General features: G+C 39.4%; 1 protein-coding gene across 4 annotated transcripts in view; it reads left to right on the plus strand.

The window, feature by feature from the left end:
• The first annotated feature begins 599 nt into the window (after positions 1-599).
• Positions 600-18,427, plus strand: part of hhatlb (hedgehog acyltransferase like, b) — a 147,199-nt gene continuing 129,371 nt past the window's right edge. Inside the window, exons 1-4 of one of the 4 annotated variants that reach the window (XM_062480289.1) lie at positions 600-790; positions 1,425-1,547; positions 3,021-3,088; positions 3,227-3,340. In XM_062480289.1, the coding sequence (XP_062336273.1) occupies positions 1,442-1,547; positions 3,021-3,088; positions 3,227-3,340 (288 nt within the window). In that variant the 5' untranslated portion in view covers positions 600-790; positions 1,425-1,441. Of the gene's footprint in view, positions 791-1,424; positions 1,548-3,020; positions 3,097-3,226; positions 3,341-18,427 lie in introns of all 4 variants that reach the window. The other 3 variants (XM_062480288.1, XM_062480291.1, XM_062480290.1) reach the window with 3 other exon arrangements.

Below are 18,427 nucleotides of genomic sequence, written 5' to 3' on the forward strand. Positions count from 1 at the left end.
AAACAATGTACAGGCAATTTAGTGATATTCCTGCAGTTGTGGTCTTGACCAGTATTGAAATAAAATCCAGAGTCCTCTTTGTCCGAGACAAGGTTGAGTAAAAATGCGGTCGATTCCAAGACAAGACAGAGACCTTCAAAATGTGGTCTTGAGAGACCAAGACTGGTCTCGAGTACTACAACACTGCTTCCAGTTCAGAGCAGTGTTATTGTTTGCCGTGATAATGAAACAGTCCCGATGCATTGCCACGAGAAAATGAACGAATCACTCTGAGACTACTCGTTACTCCCGAATCATACTAAAGATTTGTTCAAAACGAACGACACATCACTAGTGTGAATCATTTGTTTGAACATCTTAAGACAACGAGAGGTGGTAGGACATGGGGCTGCACTCAACTCATACTACTGTAACTGTTGTCCTAAATAACTGTAGGCTCAGGCCTATACAGTAGTTACAGGCTATACAGGCTTATGGGTAACAAACATGTAGCCTGTCTTGTCTCTATCTAGTTGTTTGATTGACACGCTCTTGTTATATAACTCCGCCCCTCTCTGACAACTTCAAAATATAAATACTTCCCATGATCACCTCTAACAACTCCCACTACAGGAGTAGGGTCCCGCTGTACCTCCCACACGATCAACTTTGTAGATATAGAGCAAGCGCTTCAGCCTAGTTACTTGGCAATGTTTATTTTCTAATACAAAAAGAGGAACAGTTTTGGCTGTGTTTTTAATTTAACTTTTAAACTTGTTTTCCCGTTTACCACTGCATTGCTGCACTCAAGGTCAGTACCATAACAGGTGTGCCAAACTATTTGAAGTGTAGACAACATGACATTTAGACAGCTCATAGCTTGCAAAATTATTTTGAGAATATATTGTCTTTATTACAAAGCAGTACATTGTTGATTTAAATTCACATAAAGCAGAGGTGTACATAAAAGTTCACTGTAGATATGAAATGCAATAAAAGAAAGTTTAAAAAAATCACCATCTCTTATTCAACTTAAACAATTATAGAGAGGAACCGATTATCTGAATGTGTGTTTTACAATTCAAATTATATGTGAGCTGACAATTGAGGCACAAACCTAAATCCTAGCTGCATGTAGTACTAGTCTATTTTTAGCCACTGCTTAAATTGTATTGCATTTGACATTGAAACAGTAACATTAGACCCCTTACACTGTGAGTGGTTGCAAATAAACTGATGTCTTTACAGATAGTCAGAGAAAGTGTTCCGTTTCACTTAGAACAAATTATTAGATTTTAAACATTTTAGTGGTGTGCTGCAGTCTGAGCAAATGTGAAGTCGAAGTATTTCAACACAATCAGAAAAGAAAACTATTGATTATTTCAATAATCCATCAAAATGTATTTGAAAGTTCACAATTAAACCTTTCTGTTGTCCCTCCTGAGCTGTAGGTGTGTACATCATGGGAATCAAGGCAGCCCTCCCTAAGTATGAACTCTACTTCTACAACACGGTGCTGTATCTTGCCATGTTCTGGGCTGCCAGCTGGATCTTTGAGGTGTCCAACTGTGAGTCTACCTCCACCCCCACTCCCACCTACCCCAAGACACACACACACAGTGGTAGTTTTAATTTAGTGTCACATAGACCGTCTATAAATCCTGAAATGGATTTCTTTCTTTCTTTGTTTCTGAACATGAACACATTTACAATATGTGACTTTCTTACCTTACCACGGTCACACGTAGTAAATGTACCAATCGCATTCATATCTGTCTAAAATGCTCTGGCCTTGACACTAATCTGTAATTTTTCTAATTCCTGTCTTTGTTACCCTAAGGTGTGCGAGTAGCTAGTCACAGTGTGTTATGCACGTGTTTGCCCCCTGCCCTCATAATCGTACAGGAAGCATAAATCAGATGCAAAATATGCGCTTGGAGATGGAAAGAAGCATGGACAAGCCTTCCATCTCCCATAGATCTGTCCAGCCAATGGCTGTCCATCCAATGCACCCGAGGAACAATCATGAGATGTATTTTATAATTATAAATAATGAATCGTTGTACTTTGAATTGTCAACATGAAGAGAATTCTAGCAGCAGTCATTGTTGAAGATTTGATGCATAATTCCCAAGTGGAGTGGTAAAACCTTCTTTCCGAAATAGGTTATACTTAATATGGCCTTCAAATTGTAATTATACATCATAGTTTGTTATGATGTTAGCTTCTTCACTTTGTAGAGATATTTGTTATATTATTAGTGTTTACCAAAAAGGCTGTGATTAATCTTCATGGTAATTCACATCAAGTCAATGGCATTAAACCAAAGATATTTACATCTGACAATTCATCTTGTCAAATTCATGTTTAGTTTATTCCCCAATGCAAGTATTAGAACATTGATCAGACTGCTTCTCTCAATAGTTTCTTATCTGCCTACCCTAAATACCTAGGACCAGTAAGAAAGTAATGAGAGCTGAGCACTATGTCCGCATCTTCAATGGCGACTTTGTTACTCTTTCCTGCTCTGTTACTTGCTCTCTCTTGTACCCTGTTGCATCTGCGGTACTAAGATAGGGCCAATTACATTTTGTGCTGGTACGGTAGTTACATGTGCACAGCATACATCATAATCTTTGATACATTTACACATGTCCAGTAAAGGAGGCTCACTGGAGAGAGGAATACAGTATTGTCTCTGGGTAAGGGTGGAGTGCAAGGCATTCCACTGGGCACAGACCCAGAATGTGAACTTCCCAGACCATGCGTGGCAGAACAGGTGTCTGTATTTATACCACAGAAAGAGAGGAAGAAAATAGGTGTGAGACCTTATTTATCACCTTGGGTTCTGTCACCGGTAACAAAAGGCCAGCTAAGCTTGCGCTCAAGGACAACAGGAAGAAAAAAGGGGTTTGGTTGGAAATAATGGGAAATCTTGCAGTATATGTCTGTAGTTTAATTGTCTTAACTGTTTAATTGTAACATATTGTACAATTGTTGAACTTGTAACTGATTTAGCTGATTCTTCACTCTTAATTCAGCAAATGCAAATAGAAAGACCTTCAAAACCAGTGTGAAGCCAGGATGGTACTACTTTGGGAAAAAAATGGTGAGAATGTTGACCGTGTCCGTTGTTGATTAAAATTGGTTTGTCACTCCCACTGAATTTGAACCATTGCATACTATACTACCTCAGACTGATGATGTCTTCTGCAAATACATTTATTTTATTATGTTTGCTCTGCAGGAAACAGCTGATTTTGAGTGGGTCATGTGGTTTTCTACATTTCGAGAGCACATCCTCTTTGCCCTGTCTGGTCATGTGATCTTTGCCAAGATCTGCTCCATGCTGGCTCCACAGGTAAGTCTACTGTGGGATCAGGCCTCTTTCAAAGAGGTTTGTACATTACGTTAAGAATAACTGTGAAAATGTTTAAAAGTTGGTAAAATCATCTTTAAAAATCTTTACATTTAAGTTAGTGTATGTCTTGTGATTGGCTTTACTGGTCATAGTTTCTACAATAACAGCATGTTTCAAGTCAAATTCAGTCAAAAGGCTATTTAAAGAACTTGGCAGAAAGTATTTCCAAAACACATACAGTACATGAGGTACTGTACCAAATCTGAAATAGATTATTTATATTTAGATTATTACATACCTCTTAGCTGTCTTTACATGAGCAAATCAATGTTACGTCAAAGGCAAAAGATGCCATAATTATTTAAACTAGAGAGGGTACAATTTCTGGGGAAATTGTAGGGTGTGCTTGCTTGCGTCGGTTGCAGGTGAGTTTTTCCCTTGTAGTGATATTTTCAAGCATTTAGCCTACTCATATTGCATATTTCATTAAGAACACCCTTTGAAACAGCTGCGAACCCCCTTTGAATCAAGCTACTGTAACAACGTTGTCACTGGCAGTATGGAATCGCGATTCAAACAGTACCGTCTGCTAACTGAAAATATGCCCCCCAAAACGTAAATAAGTTTGACATTAATGTAGGGGGAAATCGCTAATTCAAAATAAGTTTGCTAGAGGCAAGCTAGCTGCTGTTGCTCCACATTTCACTGATTGTTTGAAAGCGCCGGAAATGAGAACGTATCTTTTGACGTAAAGTTTAGCTGTGGCATTGAAGACAGTACTACACACTGCCAGTGGGCGAGCCGAGTCTGACTGAGGCTAACGTCAAAACCAGCCGCGGTGTCACTCAAATTCCAAGTTTTACACAAATCACAAAAATATGCTGACCCGCTGGCTATCTTCACAATCGCCATATCTTTAAAACACTGCCCTCCTTCTGTTTTTTGATGTAGAATTGACCCTGGTACGAAATTAAGAAAATACTCATCAGAGATCGACAACAGCTGACGCAATCGTCAACGGAGGCTGACGGGGCTCTCACGTAGCAAACCAATCAGTTTTTACAGCAAACTACATTAAAATCTCACCATCTGGCTGTCTTCACAATAGTCATATCGTCATAACATTGCCCTCCTTCTGTTTTTTGGTGTAGAATTGACCGAACTATAAATCAGGGCTCTCAAGTTTTGAAGACAGGCAATAGTGACATTCTCCCCCCCCCCCCCCCCCCCCCCATCAGGGGTTCAAAATTAATTAATTAATTGCTTTTTACCTGACATATTTGAAAGGCAGCAATGATTAATGCATCCATGGCCAGGATATAATTATAAAATCTGACATTATTTTAAAAGTGACCTATAACATCGACTATGCAAAACACTTAAATGTATTTAGTGCTAATAAAATTATTACGCCTATTTGGAAAGAGATGTTTATAATGTGACAATATGTCAGTCATTGTGTGATGACGAAAATAATACTAGGCCAATTATATATAACAGACGAAGTATTGCAAGCTCCGTCAGAGGTATCGGGCCTATGTTCGTCCCGCACTGGGTTCGAATTTGCCACCTCTGACATCCCAAGCGCCACCACTACCAACTACGCCAACGAAAAGCTAGCAATCCGTTGATGCGGGTGGCCTGTTACATACCTGAGGAGTGAGTTTCACCGATACACACTGGCTACATCTATGAACGACTTGTTCTGAGCAGTTGTTGTCAGTGAACAGGCTGTAAAACTGTTGGTTAAGACACTCATGAAAAACTGATGCTAATTATCTGGTAAACATTTTCTAACAGCAGTCAAGTTGTCATTGTTTGTGTCAAACAACTTGTGAATATGTTGTAACAGTAAAACAGGAGATCATGACTGTGCTCAAAGTGATGCTCGAGCTCCAGTGGTTTGCTTTGTAGGTGAACAAAACTTTCAGAAGACGTTGTAGCAGAATCACAAACAATTACAGGATATGCTTTTTTCCATTGGTTGTGGCATTAAATCTTACCCAGATGCAATGGTGCTATTTTACGATTGGCTATTGTATAGACCCTTTCTTTTTTTTGATTAAATATATTATAAATATTTTTTCTGCGTGAGAAATACAATGTGTGGCGGGAGGGCGTGACAAAATACCGAAATGAGTGACTGTCACGCTCAATGCGTGACACTTGAGAGCCCTGTATAAAATTACGAAAATACTAAACTACTATGACGCTTGCATGGCTGCCGCCTAGGCAGTCTCACGGGCGACCCGCACTCGCTCAAATTCCAAAGACTTTCACAACCTAAATAAAAAATCTGAGATGGCAGTTCCACTCGAAGTTGCTTTCTCAACAAAACCCAATGGTTGGTCATTTTGGGGGTTGGTATTTTTCACTCATAATCCAAGCTCCAATTTGCGTGCTAGAACGTCTCTATCACGTTGTATCCATGTGTCGTTGTTAACGTGTGCTGACGTAGTGACGTAGGATAGCACTGGTACCCTTCGTTGACAGAAGACACTTTTTGCCACAAAAACGTTGTAACCTCCTAAACTGTGCAACGGAGTGTAAATAAAAATACAAGCAACTCAATCACTACCAAGACGAAACTTTTGACATCTAGGTTGTCTATGTAGTCCAAATATTGACTGAGGCTTAGGGGGGCAAAAATAAATAATAACTAGAAAAGGCTGTTCCTGCGAAACAGCAGTGAGAATGCTGAAAACCTGAATGGGGATAGCTGACCATGCTAAAAAAGCTGAAAATAGTGAAAATTTAGTAGAAAGTTATAAGCTGAAGCTTCAAAGCAACCGAAAGGTATTTTTGAAAGGGGCTGGAGCAGCATTCCAACAATGATTTGAAAGGATTTACCATTACTTTTAAAAGGAGAATAATTTGCACAAAAACCTTAATATTTTAAAAAGTATAAAAGTGAGAAATGAGAAAATACCCGCAAGCTGAAAGCTGAAATAAATTTCAAAAATGTGTGAGTCACACAAAAGAGGCAGTGTGGAAGCTGAACTGCATCATCTAACAAAGCTAAGTGCTTAAATACAATGCGGGAGAATAAGTTTGAACGTTGTGAAGCAATCGAAGAAATAGTAGAATTTCAAGAGGCAGTGTGAAAGCTGAACTGCATCATCTAACAAAGCTAAGAGCTTAAATAGCCTACAATGCGGGAGAAGCTGAAAGCTGAACTGTTAAACTGTAGAAGTAGTAGAAGTAGTATATTCGTTTTAGTAGCTGAAATTATAGTGCTCTTAGTCTTTTAATGAGACGAGTTGACTGAATAGCTCTGTCTTGTGACTCCACTAATCAGCTAATACAAATCACCTGCGTGAGAGACTGAGTGGTGCGTGTCTGTCGTTGCCACGGTGATGGTGCAGCTATGATTGCTAACGCGCTGAGGGCAGAGAATAACAGAAATGTAGCTAGAATCCACACCTCAAACAAGTTAACCTAGACGCAAAACTATACGTCCAATCCAAAAAATACGGATATTTTCCGAGACCCAAGACTCTGCCGAAACCAGAGATGTCCTTTATATTTCTGTGCGGTCAGAAATACGACTCTACCAGCAGTTTCAAAATCGTGTTCTTTTTGCTTTCTCTGACGATTTTGTCACCAGATTTGCATTGGTCTCTATGGGGCGAGAGTTGGACTTTGTCTCGCTTTCGTGGGGCTCTGAACAAATGTGTACGTCTGTTGGATTCAAAAGACAACTGTCTACGACCATCACAAAATTAGCTATCTATTGATCCAAAAATGAAGCATGAAGAGCGAAAATTGTGGCAATGCTGGCAAACTAGAAATATTTTTTCAACAACATCCGATGCTCAGGCCTCCACTCTAAGCGTTTCAGTCTGCACTCTAGGGTTTCACGTACACACCCATGTAAATCTCAGAAACGGCTTGAAAAAGTCATGAAACATAATCAGTGATATTGAAAAAAGTTGAATAGATATCAAAAAGCTGAATTATTTGAAAATAGTTTAGGGTTTTGTCAACATTTTAAAGTTTAAATGGTGGCTCTAGCTGAAAGATTGAGGAAGAAGAAGGATTTGGAAGTTGAAGAAGTTTAAAGAAGTTTGAGAGGATTTGAAAGAAAACTCCATTGGAAACCCATGTTACAAATATTATGAATATTGATTTATATTAATTCAAGCATAAGAGGTACAAAGCTGAAAAGTCACAGCACCCATGGCCTGAAACTGCTGAATTTTTTTGATAGCTGAACGGTTTTAATAGCTGAAGATTTGAAGGCGCTGAAAGGTGCCACGGAAGAAATAGAAGAAAAATAACTAGAAAGGTATTTCCTGCTGAAAATGGGTTGGAATGCTGAAAGATGAAATTATTTTTCTTAAATTGCAGAAAATACAGAAATGAGAAAATACCCGCAAGCTGAAATGAATGTCAAAAATGTGTGAGTCACACAAAAGAGGCAGTGTGGAAACTGAACTGCATCATCTAACAACGCTAAGAGCTGAAATACAATGCGGGAGAAGCTGAAAGCTGAACTGTTAAACAGAAGAAGACGTAGGCCTAGGCTAGCTAGTCATAAAAAGAATATTATAGTCTTAACAGCTGAAATTATAGTTGGGATAGTAATAGCTGTGACTCCCTCCCAAGCACAGTCAGACAGCAAATGGTTTCCTTTACGGGTTTTTAATGAAGTCTTCTTCTCCACATCAAACCGTGAAAACTATGTAATACACGGTGTCAAAACACATAAGACATAACGTTAGCTGGTTAGCAAACACAGCATCAAAAGTAACACAAAGTTAAAGTACATAACAAACAGACAAAATACCTTACAGGAAATCTTATCTTCTTTTACAGTCCCTTTCAGCTTTTAAAGGCATTAATATCTTAATGTAATTCTCTTGACTAATGTACTAACGTCACTGTGTCCAATCCCGAACCGCTGTAAACTACTATTGTCCAAACCCGAACAGGGTTTGGACACTCAGTTTCCGGTCTTTTGCCAGCATTTTCTTTTGCTATCGCCAGCAAAGTGTAAGTAGTATTATTTTAGGCATACCAAACAATCTACGTGTAAAATTTCATGAACATATATGGACGTTTACATGTCTAAATAATATAGGAAAGTTACTTTGGCCGAAAGACCACTTGGCGACACTCGGGCGACGCTTGGGCGACGATCTTTACTCTGACAAGTGTGTCTGTGTTGTCATCGTACTGCTACTATGGGTTAGCATATGAGTGTATTTAAAAGCTAGCTTAACCCTCGTGCTGCCTTCGGGTCACATGACCCAAAGGTTCATAACGAACCATCGTTGTGTTTACCCAATTTTACCCAATACAAAAACAAATTAAAATAATTTTCTTTTAACCTTTGCAATGTGGGGGGTCTGAGACAGCCTAGCTGTTAAAAGAAAATGCTTCACTTTGTCTTTGTATGCGGTAAATCTGTCGCAATACGACGGTGGGTCACAATGACTGATGGGTCAGAATGACCCGAAGATAACACAAGGGTTAACACTACTTTGTCAAAATATTAAAGTAATATGGTGGCAACAGTTACAATAGCAGTAGCAGATGTGTGCATTGAGTGCGTTTACTCGGCTTTCTTAGTAGGATTCAATGTGTTGATTGAATGAAACATACAGCAGTAGGGCCGATACAGGAAGACACGGCGACACTTTGTTGCTGAAGGATGATGGTGCAAGTTTTGTCCGTGGAGCATACAACGACTAATAAAAAGAATCATGTAGACGCGCTTATTGAGTAATCGCATAACTAACTAGAAAAGGCTGTTCCTGCAAAACAGCAGTGAGAATGCCGAAAACCTGAATGGGGATAGCTGACCATGCTAAAAAAGCTGAAAATAGTGAAAATTTGGAGAAAGTTATAAGCTGAAGCTTCAAAGTGCCCGAAAGGTATTTTTGAAAGGGGCAGGAGCTGGACGAAGGCATAAAACTACAGAAAAGAGAAGAACAATGCAAAAAGAGAAATAATTCAGAAGAATTTGAAAATTTAGTAGAAAGTCATTTGCTCAGGTTTCAAATTGCCTCTCTCTAGCTAAGCTAGAGAGAGGATGCAATGGGAGACTTTCTACAGTAAGCCATATCTACTGCTTCAAATTGAAAACGGAGACCATCTTTTGATTAAAGACAAGTTCCTTAACCTCTGTTGTCAATATCGCCAATAAAAAGTAAATACTCTTCAGTTACGAAGCATTTGTTTGTAGCTAGGTAACGAATATTATGTCTGGAAAAACGTAGCTAGCTATGTGACCTGGTTTCGCCGTATGATGACAGTCGTAGTGTCACTAGAATAGCCATAACAAAAGATCATATTTCAAATCTGTCTGCTGTTCTACATTGCCCACACAATTCAACTCTAACATGGCCTGTATCTTGTATCGAAAGTGCTCGAAAATTAGCTTGTCTAATGTATGGTGGACTGAGAACATATTTGTTAGTCAAAGCAGAGCGAGCGGATGTCGTGGGAGAATTCCTACTGTGTTAGATTTACTGCTTCAAATTGAAAACGGAGAAGATATTTAGAGTAAAGACAATTTACTTAACATCTGTGTTCAATATCGTCAATTAAAAGTAAAAACTTTCCAGTACGAAGCGTTTGTTTGTAGGATTAACGCAAACACATGCCCCAGCCCCGGTTTTTGGCTGTTCGTGACGGTCAGCTATGACAGTCTTGAGCCTCGATTTTTGCAGATTTCTGTTAAACTCGCTAAAATAAAAACGATCTAGCTAGATTATGTACACTTTAAGCTCAATGTACATACCTCGTTTGGCCAATTTGGTCGATTGTGGAAAAAAAGTCGAACAGTTTTTAGTTATGGAGAGCCATCGCGCTAGCTCGATTATACGAGAGAATAACAGAAATGTAGCTAGAATCCACACCTCACACAAGTTAACCGAGACGCAAAACTGTACGTCCAATCCAAAAAAATAAGGATATTTTCCGAGACCCAAGACTCTGCCTAAACCAGAGATATTCTTTATATGTCTGTGCAGTCAGAAATACGACTCTACCTGCAGTTTCGAAAACGTGTTCTTTTTGCTTTCCTGGTGCGTGTTTGTTTGGTTGCCACGGTGATGGCGCAGCTGTGACGGCTAACGAGCTAGGCAGAGAGAAAAACGAACATTTACCTCGCATCCACACCTCAAACAAGTTGACCTAGACGCAAAACTATACGTCCAATCCAAAAAATAAGGATATTTTCCGAGACCCAGGACTCTGCCGAAACCAGAGATGTCCTTTATATTTCTGTGCGGTCAGAAATACGACTCTACCGGCAGTTTCAAAATCTTGTTCTTTTTGCTTTCTCTGACGATTTTGTCACCAGATTTGCATTGGTCTCTATGGGGCGAGAGTTGGACTTTGTCTCGCTTTCGTGGGGCTCTGAACAAATGTGTACGTCTGTTGGATTCAACAGACAACTGTCTACGACCAGCACAAAATTAGCTATCTATTGATCCAAAAATGAAGCACGAAGAGCGAAAATTGTGGCAATGCTGGCAAACTAGAAATATTTTTTCAACGACATCCGAAGCTGCCCTCCACTCTAAGCGTTTCAGTCTGCACTCTAGGGTCTGCACTCTATTATTATTGTGAGAATGCTGTAATAATATATATGTGAGAGAACAATGGTTGTGCTCGCCGAAGGCGTGACACACCCAATTAACTAAAACAGTCAGAAATGCGTTAAAAAGGTATATATTATTTCAGTTCACAATCATCAATAATCACATTGAACCTTATGTATACCTAGCACACAGACAGACTGCTTGTCCTAGGCTAAAGAGTCTCTGATTTTTTTAAACCCTTGTGCTGCCTTCGGGTCACATGACCCAAAGGTTCATAACGAACCATCATTGTGTTTACCCAATTTTACCCAATACAAAAACTAATAAAAATAATTTTCTTTTAACCTTTGCAATGTGGGGGGTCTGAGACAGACCAACGGTTAAAAGAAAATGCTTCACTTTGTTTTTGTATGAGGTCAATTTGTCGCAATACGACGGTGGGTCACACGGCTGATGGGTCAGAATGACCCGAAGATAACACAAGGGTTAAAAGATAAGGCTTCACTTTGTTTTTGTATGCGGTAAAGTTGTCGCAATACGACGGTGGGTCACAATGACTGATGGGTCAGAATGACCCGAAGATAACACAAGGGTTAAGGCGGCTCAAAAAAATAAAAAGGCAAAAAGTTAAAATCTTCTGCAAAAAAGGGCCTCTTCGTTGCTAATCAACCAAAACTAGTCTTCAGCGACACTGCAATCAATGCACGCAACAAATCAGACAGCATTCATTAATGTTACACAGCTAACTGTTACCATGCAAACTGTTCCAACTAGCTTTTACAAAAACTCCTTTGTTGGACTCCAAACATGCAAGGTGGATATTTCTGGAGTTTTGGTCTTCTCGGACCATCCTGAGCGTCCATGCTAATGTCACTGATGCTGCTATAGCACCATGCACCCTCAGTCATGGTGGAGGGTTGACCTCCTTGACCACAACGTTCCTCTCCTTAAAAATCCACACCAGATACCCCTGCCATTTCTTCTTCTTCTACGTCACTCTCGTTTCTTAATCGTTCTTCCAAACGTTGACATTTAGGTAGCAAAAACCGATGCATTGTTGATGTTAACTTGAAACTATCATGCACTAGCTCGCTTTCTCCTTCAACCGTCCGGTAACGTCAACGTTTACGCGTGCAATGTGAAAATCGGGTCATAGGGTATGACAGAAATATTCCTCTGTGTCTAAAACAATCTGTTAATTTCAATAATTACAATTTCAATAGTTATAATTTTATTTTGTGAGTTAAATATTATTATCACACAATAAATAACGCAGAATGACGTTGATCTTAAAATGATACTACAACACACAGAAAAAGTAATTAGCGTGCTGAAAAAGGTCTGTTACTGTCTGAGCAGTATGGAGCTGGCATTGGTTTTCTGGACATTCTAAAGACAATCACCAACAACTGCCAACTTTAGAATGTTGGGATTTGTTGGAGTTTGAACAAAGAAGACAATCACTGCCACCGCTACATTGCTCTGCTATTATGTGGATAGCTAGCTCGATAAGGCACCTAGCTATAACTATCTAGCCTCACCATTATGCCATGCCGGTATTACCATTTACTGAGACGAGACCTGAAGTGAAGCCAGACCATTCAAGACATTACCCATACCTTTGGATTTACAGTACTGCTTCAAATTGAAGTCAAGTTTCTTAACGATTTGTTATTATTGGCAATTTGAAGTTGCAACTAACCAAGATGTGTCCAGACCAAGACCCATTCAACACGGTACACAATACCCAAACCCAGATATTATAATTTATGTAATTATTCAATATTAAATCAAACCACTACCACTAGACTCGTTTTGATGACCAGTCAGTGACAAAACGGGTTTGGCTGTTCAGGTCTGTGCCAATACAGCACAACACTAGCTCTACAGTAGCTAGCTCTAGCTGAAATGGCCACACTGACGTCGTCCTTTTATTATTTCGCCGGCTAGACAGCCACTTGGCCTACAGTTGCCGACTTCGAGACCGGTGATAGCCAACATACTAGTGATGTGCCGTTCATGAACGATTCGTTCATTTTGAACGAATCCTTACAAGGACTCGGGAGTAACGAGTCCTCTCAAAGAGTGATTTGTTAATTTTCTCTTGGCCGCGCATCGGGACTGTTGCATAGGCTCGTCCAAGTAAACATAAATGATTCGTTCATTTCCCGACTCGGTCTTCGGGTACGAGTATTTGGATCATTTTTCACGTGACCTGCATAGGCTCTGTAGTGGTAGCTAGAGGAAACGCTAGAGGGAACGATTCGTTCATTTCCTGACTCGGTCTTTCTACGAATCTTTGGATCATTTTTCACGTGACCTGCATAGGCTCTGTAGTGGTAGCTAGAGGAAACTAACGATTCATTCATTTCCCGACTCGGTCTTTCTACGAGTCTTTGGATCCTTTTTTCACGTGACCTGCATAGGCTTTGTAGTGGTAGCTAGAGGAAACGAACGATTCGTTCATTTTCTGACTTGGTCTTTCTACGAGTCTTTGGATCCTTTTTTCACGTGACCCGCATTGTATTTTTTAGTAGAGGAAACAGTTTCCTCATTCCCTTTCGCGTGGCCGCTGTTTTAATAAGACGTGAATGATATTCGCTCCAGTCATCATACTGACTGGTTTTGTTATTTTCACTTTACATTTACACTTACAGTTTAGTGCAGTGTAATTGTTTGCCGTGATAATTAAATGCTAGTGTGATAATAAATGACCAAATCATACAAACTGTCATGATACATTATTTTAATGCAGGAATTTCTTTTAAAATAGTATCTGCTGGTGCACATGTCATGCACTAACCTACATGAGAATATGATACGTGTTTGCAGTGGACGGATAGCCCCCCCCCCCCTTGAAATGAACGAATGACTCGAAAAAAGATTCGTTCATTTTACTGAACGAGATTCAAAGAACCGAATCAGTAAAATGATCCGAACTTCCCATCACTACAACATACCACCTAGGAAAACGTAGTGGTGGCAGTGATTGTTAGCTTTGCAGACGAGTTACACGTCACACAAGCTAAAGCAATGTTTACACAGGTAACTTCAGCGCTACGTCGCAGCTATCAAAGACCAAGTCGGCTACTAAGTCACCGCCATCACTCCCATTGGGAACCAATGATAAAAAGACAGAGACGACACAGACATTGTGGGCAAAGCTTGTCTACATTGTATGCTTTTCGGCAGTGCGATGCCACTGTCACCCCCCATACAGGTAGCTCTACAGCTATCCCCTTAGCACAGGTGCTGGACACCCGCGGTGTTCTCGCCCTGGTTTCCAGACTACCTGGTTTCCGTAAGCATGCGAGCTGTGCGTTCACCTAACAGCAGCAGCTGCCGTTGGCCTGTATCACCAGATTCGTCACAAATTCACACAACATTCAACATTATTGGTGAATTTCAAGTCACATCTCATATTTGCTGCTGTAGGCTAAGAAAATAAAACAGTTGCAAGCTGGCATGAAGTGGGATTCGATCGCACTAGAGCAAAAACACATGATTGTTGGTCCGTTAAAGATATTCAGGCTCATGGATGAAAGGAGCTTGTAGTCACAAATTTATTGGCAATTAAGCAACATTTTGTATGGGTTGGGTTAATCGAAAACAGCTGGTTATCGTGGCCACACCAGAAAATACCCGAATGTGTAGTCTAATCGCGTAGGCCTATTTGGGGTTGTCTTGAGGCAATAGCCAAATTTCCCAAGATACCACAGCCCCTTATGAAACTACATCTTACAAATTAGCTTACTTAAATCGTCACTGTGAACCCAGACAATAGGTTACGATCAAAATACTCTAAACCCTAAAGGAAGATTCTTGTTGTGGCTTTCTACACTTGCCGTCTTGCACACAAACACGGTGCTTGATAAGTCTGAAACACTTCAAGACTTAGCACTTATCCGCCCAAGTACCTCTACAAAATCTACAATGTGTGCCAAAATAATACATCCTGACTAGCCATGCTGATCAATTTGATCTATAAGGCCAGCATGCGATCTCTGACAAGACTAATGTCTTCCATCATCTACCGAATCTAGGTGTCCCTATCTGCCTTCTATCTTATGTGCAGCTGGGTTGGTCTGAAGATAACCACGCCCCTCTCGTTTGCATGTGAGATCTGAAATGAATACAGCACAGAAATAAATGTGGTGTGGAAATATGTGGAAATAAATGTGGTGTGTAAAAGTCTCAAAAAATATATAAATGTGGCATTAGGAAATAAAAGTTCCATGAAATAAATAAATGTTGTCTTTACAAAAACATCATTTTGAAATAAATAAATGTATTTATTTATTGATGTCGGTAAATGGATTCAGCTATATAATTATATAATGCTATATTTATATATTTATTGCCATCTTTTTTTAATTTCAGAATTTATTTCATAGCCATATTTATTTATGTATGTATTTATCTATTTATTTACCTATTTATTTATTTAATTTTGACTAACTCGGCGTTCCATTAGTTAACACCACAATGATGGCATTAACAAGAGCAGTAAGCTAGTAATAGTAAAGCAACAAGCATCATCATCATAGTAGTAACATATATATATATATATATATATATATAGTCCTATTTAACTTAGCTTTCTTTGCCAAGACTTAATGTACAATAGTCCTCACAGATAAGAAGTGAGAGGATAACATATCAAACAGCCAAATGGTGAGGATACACATTACAGCCCCCCACCCCCCTCCCCTCGCCCCCCCTTTCCAAAACAAATATACAACTAAAGCAATTTGATACACAAACAGAAAAGAAAATTATAAAAGCAAACAAAACACAACAACAACTGGCTGTTAAATGCTTGCAGTGGAAGATAATATCAACTTCAACTCTCTCACTCACATCCACTCACACACATCCACTCACACACACACAAGCACATCCCCCTTTCTCTGCTTTGCCCGCACAGAGAATTTGGCCCACCAATGAGAAAATGAGCTACGACGGTGCAAGCACGATATAGGTTTTTCCTCGAGAGACATCATGGCTTGCAAATGACCGAAGCATGGCAGTTAGCCCCGCCTCTCTCCTCCTCTAGCATTTAAAGCTACAGACACAGAAATGTGGTGAGTCTGAGTCCTATGTGGAACATATGTTCCATCTAGAATAGGCGTATATTACTAAAAACCAAGTGAACGGAATACTATATAGCATTGATTTTGATTGAGTTCGCATCATACTGATTCTTAATTAGACTTTTACCCCATTCCCAATGGGTTACCCCATTACCCCAAGTTTTCTGACTACTGCAATGCCTTAGCTGACACGCTCCTGGCCAGATGTCACAAAGTATTCTAGTACAGCTAGTTGCAAGCGTGCACGAGCTAGGAACAAGGCTAGCCACTGTTCTGTGCAAGACCGGACGAGCCAGAACTGGAAAGATGGTGCGGTCCGTTTTGCGCTCTTGCTTGCCTCACTGTGTCACTGAGCACTTCTCATAGAAATGAATGGGGACGCCATCTTTAAAGAAAGAGCAGGCTCCCTCTGTCTACTGTATATAAGTCTATGGAGGAAACAGATACCTCATTCCCTTTCGCGTGACTGCTATGTTTAGTATAGAAAGACTTGAATGATATTCGTTTACATTTACACTTACAGTTAAGTGCAGTGTAATTGTTTGCCATGATAATTAATTGCCAGTGTTATAATAAATGACAATTTAAAACCATACAAACTGTCATGTTGTACTTTATTTAATAGAGGAGGATACGTCTTTGGATCATTTTTCACGTGATCTGAATACATACGCTCCGAAAAGAAAACAGAAAGGATTTGTTTTCGTCATTCACTTTCGCGTGACTGCTAGGTTTAGCATTAAGACGTGAATGTTATTTGTTTTTTTGATTACAGGTTACATCAATCTTTGATTTCATTGATTACAGGTTTTGTTATTTTGATAATTTTTGCAACTTTTGTTTAAAGGTGACATGACATGAAAACTTCACTTTAGGAGGTTATTTAACATTAATATGAGTTCCCCTAGCCTGCCTTTGGTCCCCCAGTGGCTAGAATTTTCGATCGGTGTAAACCAAGCCCTGGGTGTTCTTCTCCGCCTTTCAGAAAATGAAAGCTCAATAGGGGTTATGTGGAGCGCCCAGCGTTCGAACCGGAAAACAGATGTAATCGTTTCCGCTTCTCACTTCCGTACACATCTGCAGCGCTAGGTGATGCAAAGAACTTATATTGACAGAGAAGTTCAAGCATTTTATAAATTATATTACTCTCTACATTAGGCTAAGTGTGACAGGTAAGAATAAAGTGATGAGTTTATATAACGTTATAATAGCCTAACGTTAGACCATTTCCCAGGAGGTAACCTAACGCTAGTTCTACACATTACAACGTTAGCCTACAGTACATACACAAATAAGTTATCAATGAAATATATGAATTCAGCAAATTAATTTAAGAAGCTCATTTTAATTTACTGTCATATCCATATAAATCATTATTCTGGTTTCTATGGCTAGGACCTGCAGTTCCTAGAAGGAATTAAGTTTACTAGCCTCTAGTAGACAAAAAAACGTTAAAGTTAGCAGGTGCATAAGATTACGCTACCGACAAAATTTACCTGTCAGGGTCTTTGGGAAAGCGATGAAAGGCATAAATACTGTCACATTGGTAGTTGTTGCAGTTGATTGCCGAACACTGCGTTCTTTGAGTCCACTTGGACTTTGTTGTCATATTGTGTCTCTTTCTGTGTAACTGTTATAACTAGCTAGTATGTAACTTTGTTACTATTAGTCCAGGCAAAGTAACATTTTACGACAGACTAAATGTAATTTTTTTTTTTGCAGCTTAGATCATTTCTATGAGGTGTCCAGAACAACATACTAAAAGTCCTAAGAAATCCTAGTTGAGGAAATATGTTAAATTCTCATCAATCCGAGATGTGTGCCAATAAGGCCAGGCAACATTACACCCCAATGGGGCTATTTTATCCTTTACTCCTATCAAAATGAAACTTTACACACTGAAACTACCCATGACAAGTAACATTTTTTGTATTACAAGTTCTTTAAAATGAATGTTAATATGCAAATGAGCTATACACTAATCGAATATGCCCAAAATACACCCAAATAGGCTTAATTTTTTCCTTTACTCCTACCACAATAAAACTTAACATACAGTTAGGTCCATAAATATTTGGACATTGACACAATTTTCATCATTTTGGCTCTGTATACCACCACAATGGATTTGAAATGAAACAATCAAGGTGTGCTTTAAGTGCAGACTTTCAGCTTTAATTTCAGGGTATTTACATCCAAATCAGGTGAACGGTGTAGGAATTACAACGCATTTTATATGTGGCCCCCCCCTTTTTAAGGGACCAAAAATAATTGGACAAACTAACATAATCATAAATCTAATTGTCACTTTTAATACTTGGTTGCAAATCCTTTGCAGTCAATGACAGCCTGAAGTCTGGAATCCATAGACATCACCAGACGCTGGGTTTCGTCCCTGGTGATGCTCTGCCAGGCCTCTACTGCAACTGTCTTCAGTTTCT

This window comes from Osmerus eperlanus, chromosome 15 (assembly GCF_963692335.1).
Source record: "Osmerus eperlanus chromosome 15, fOsmEpe2.1, whole genome shotgun sequence".
Taxonomy (NCBI): domain Eukaryota; kingdom Metazoa; phylum Chordata; class Actinopteri; order Osmeriformes; family Osmeridae; genus Osmerus; species Osmerus eperlanus.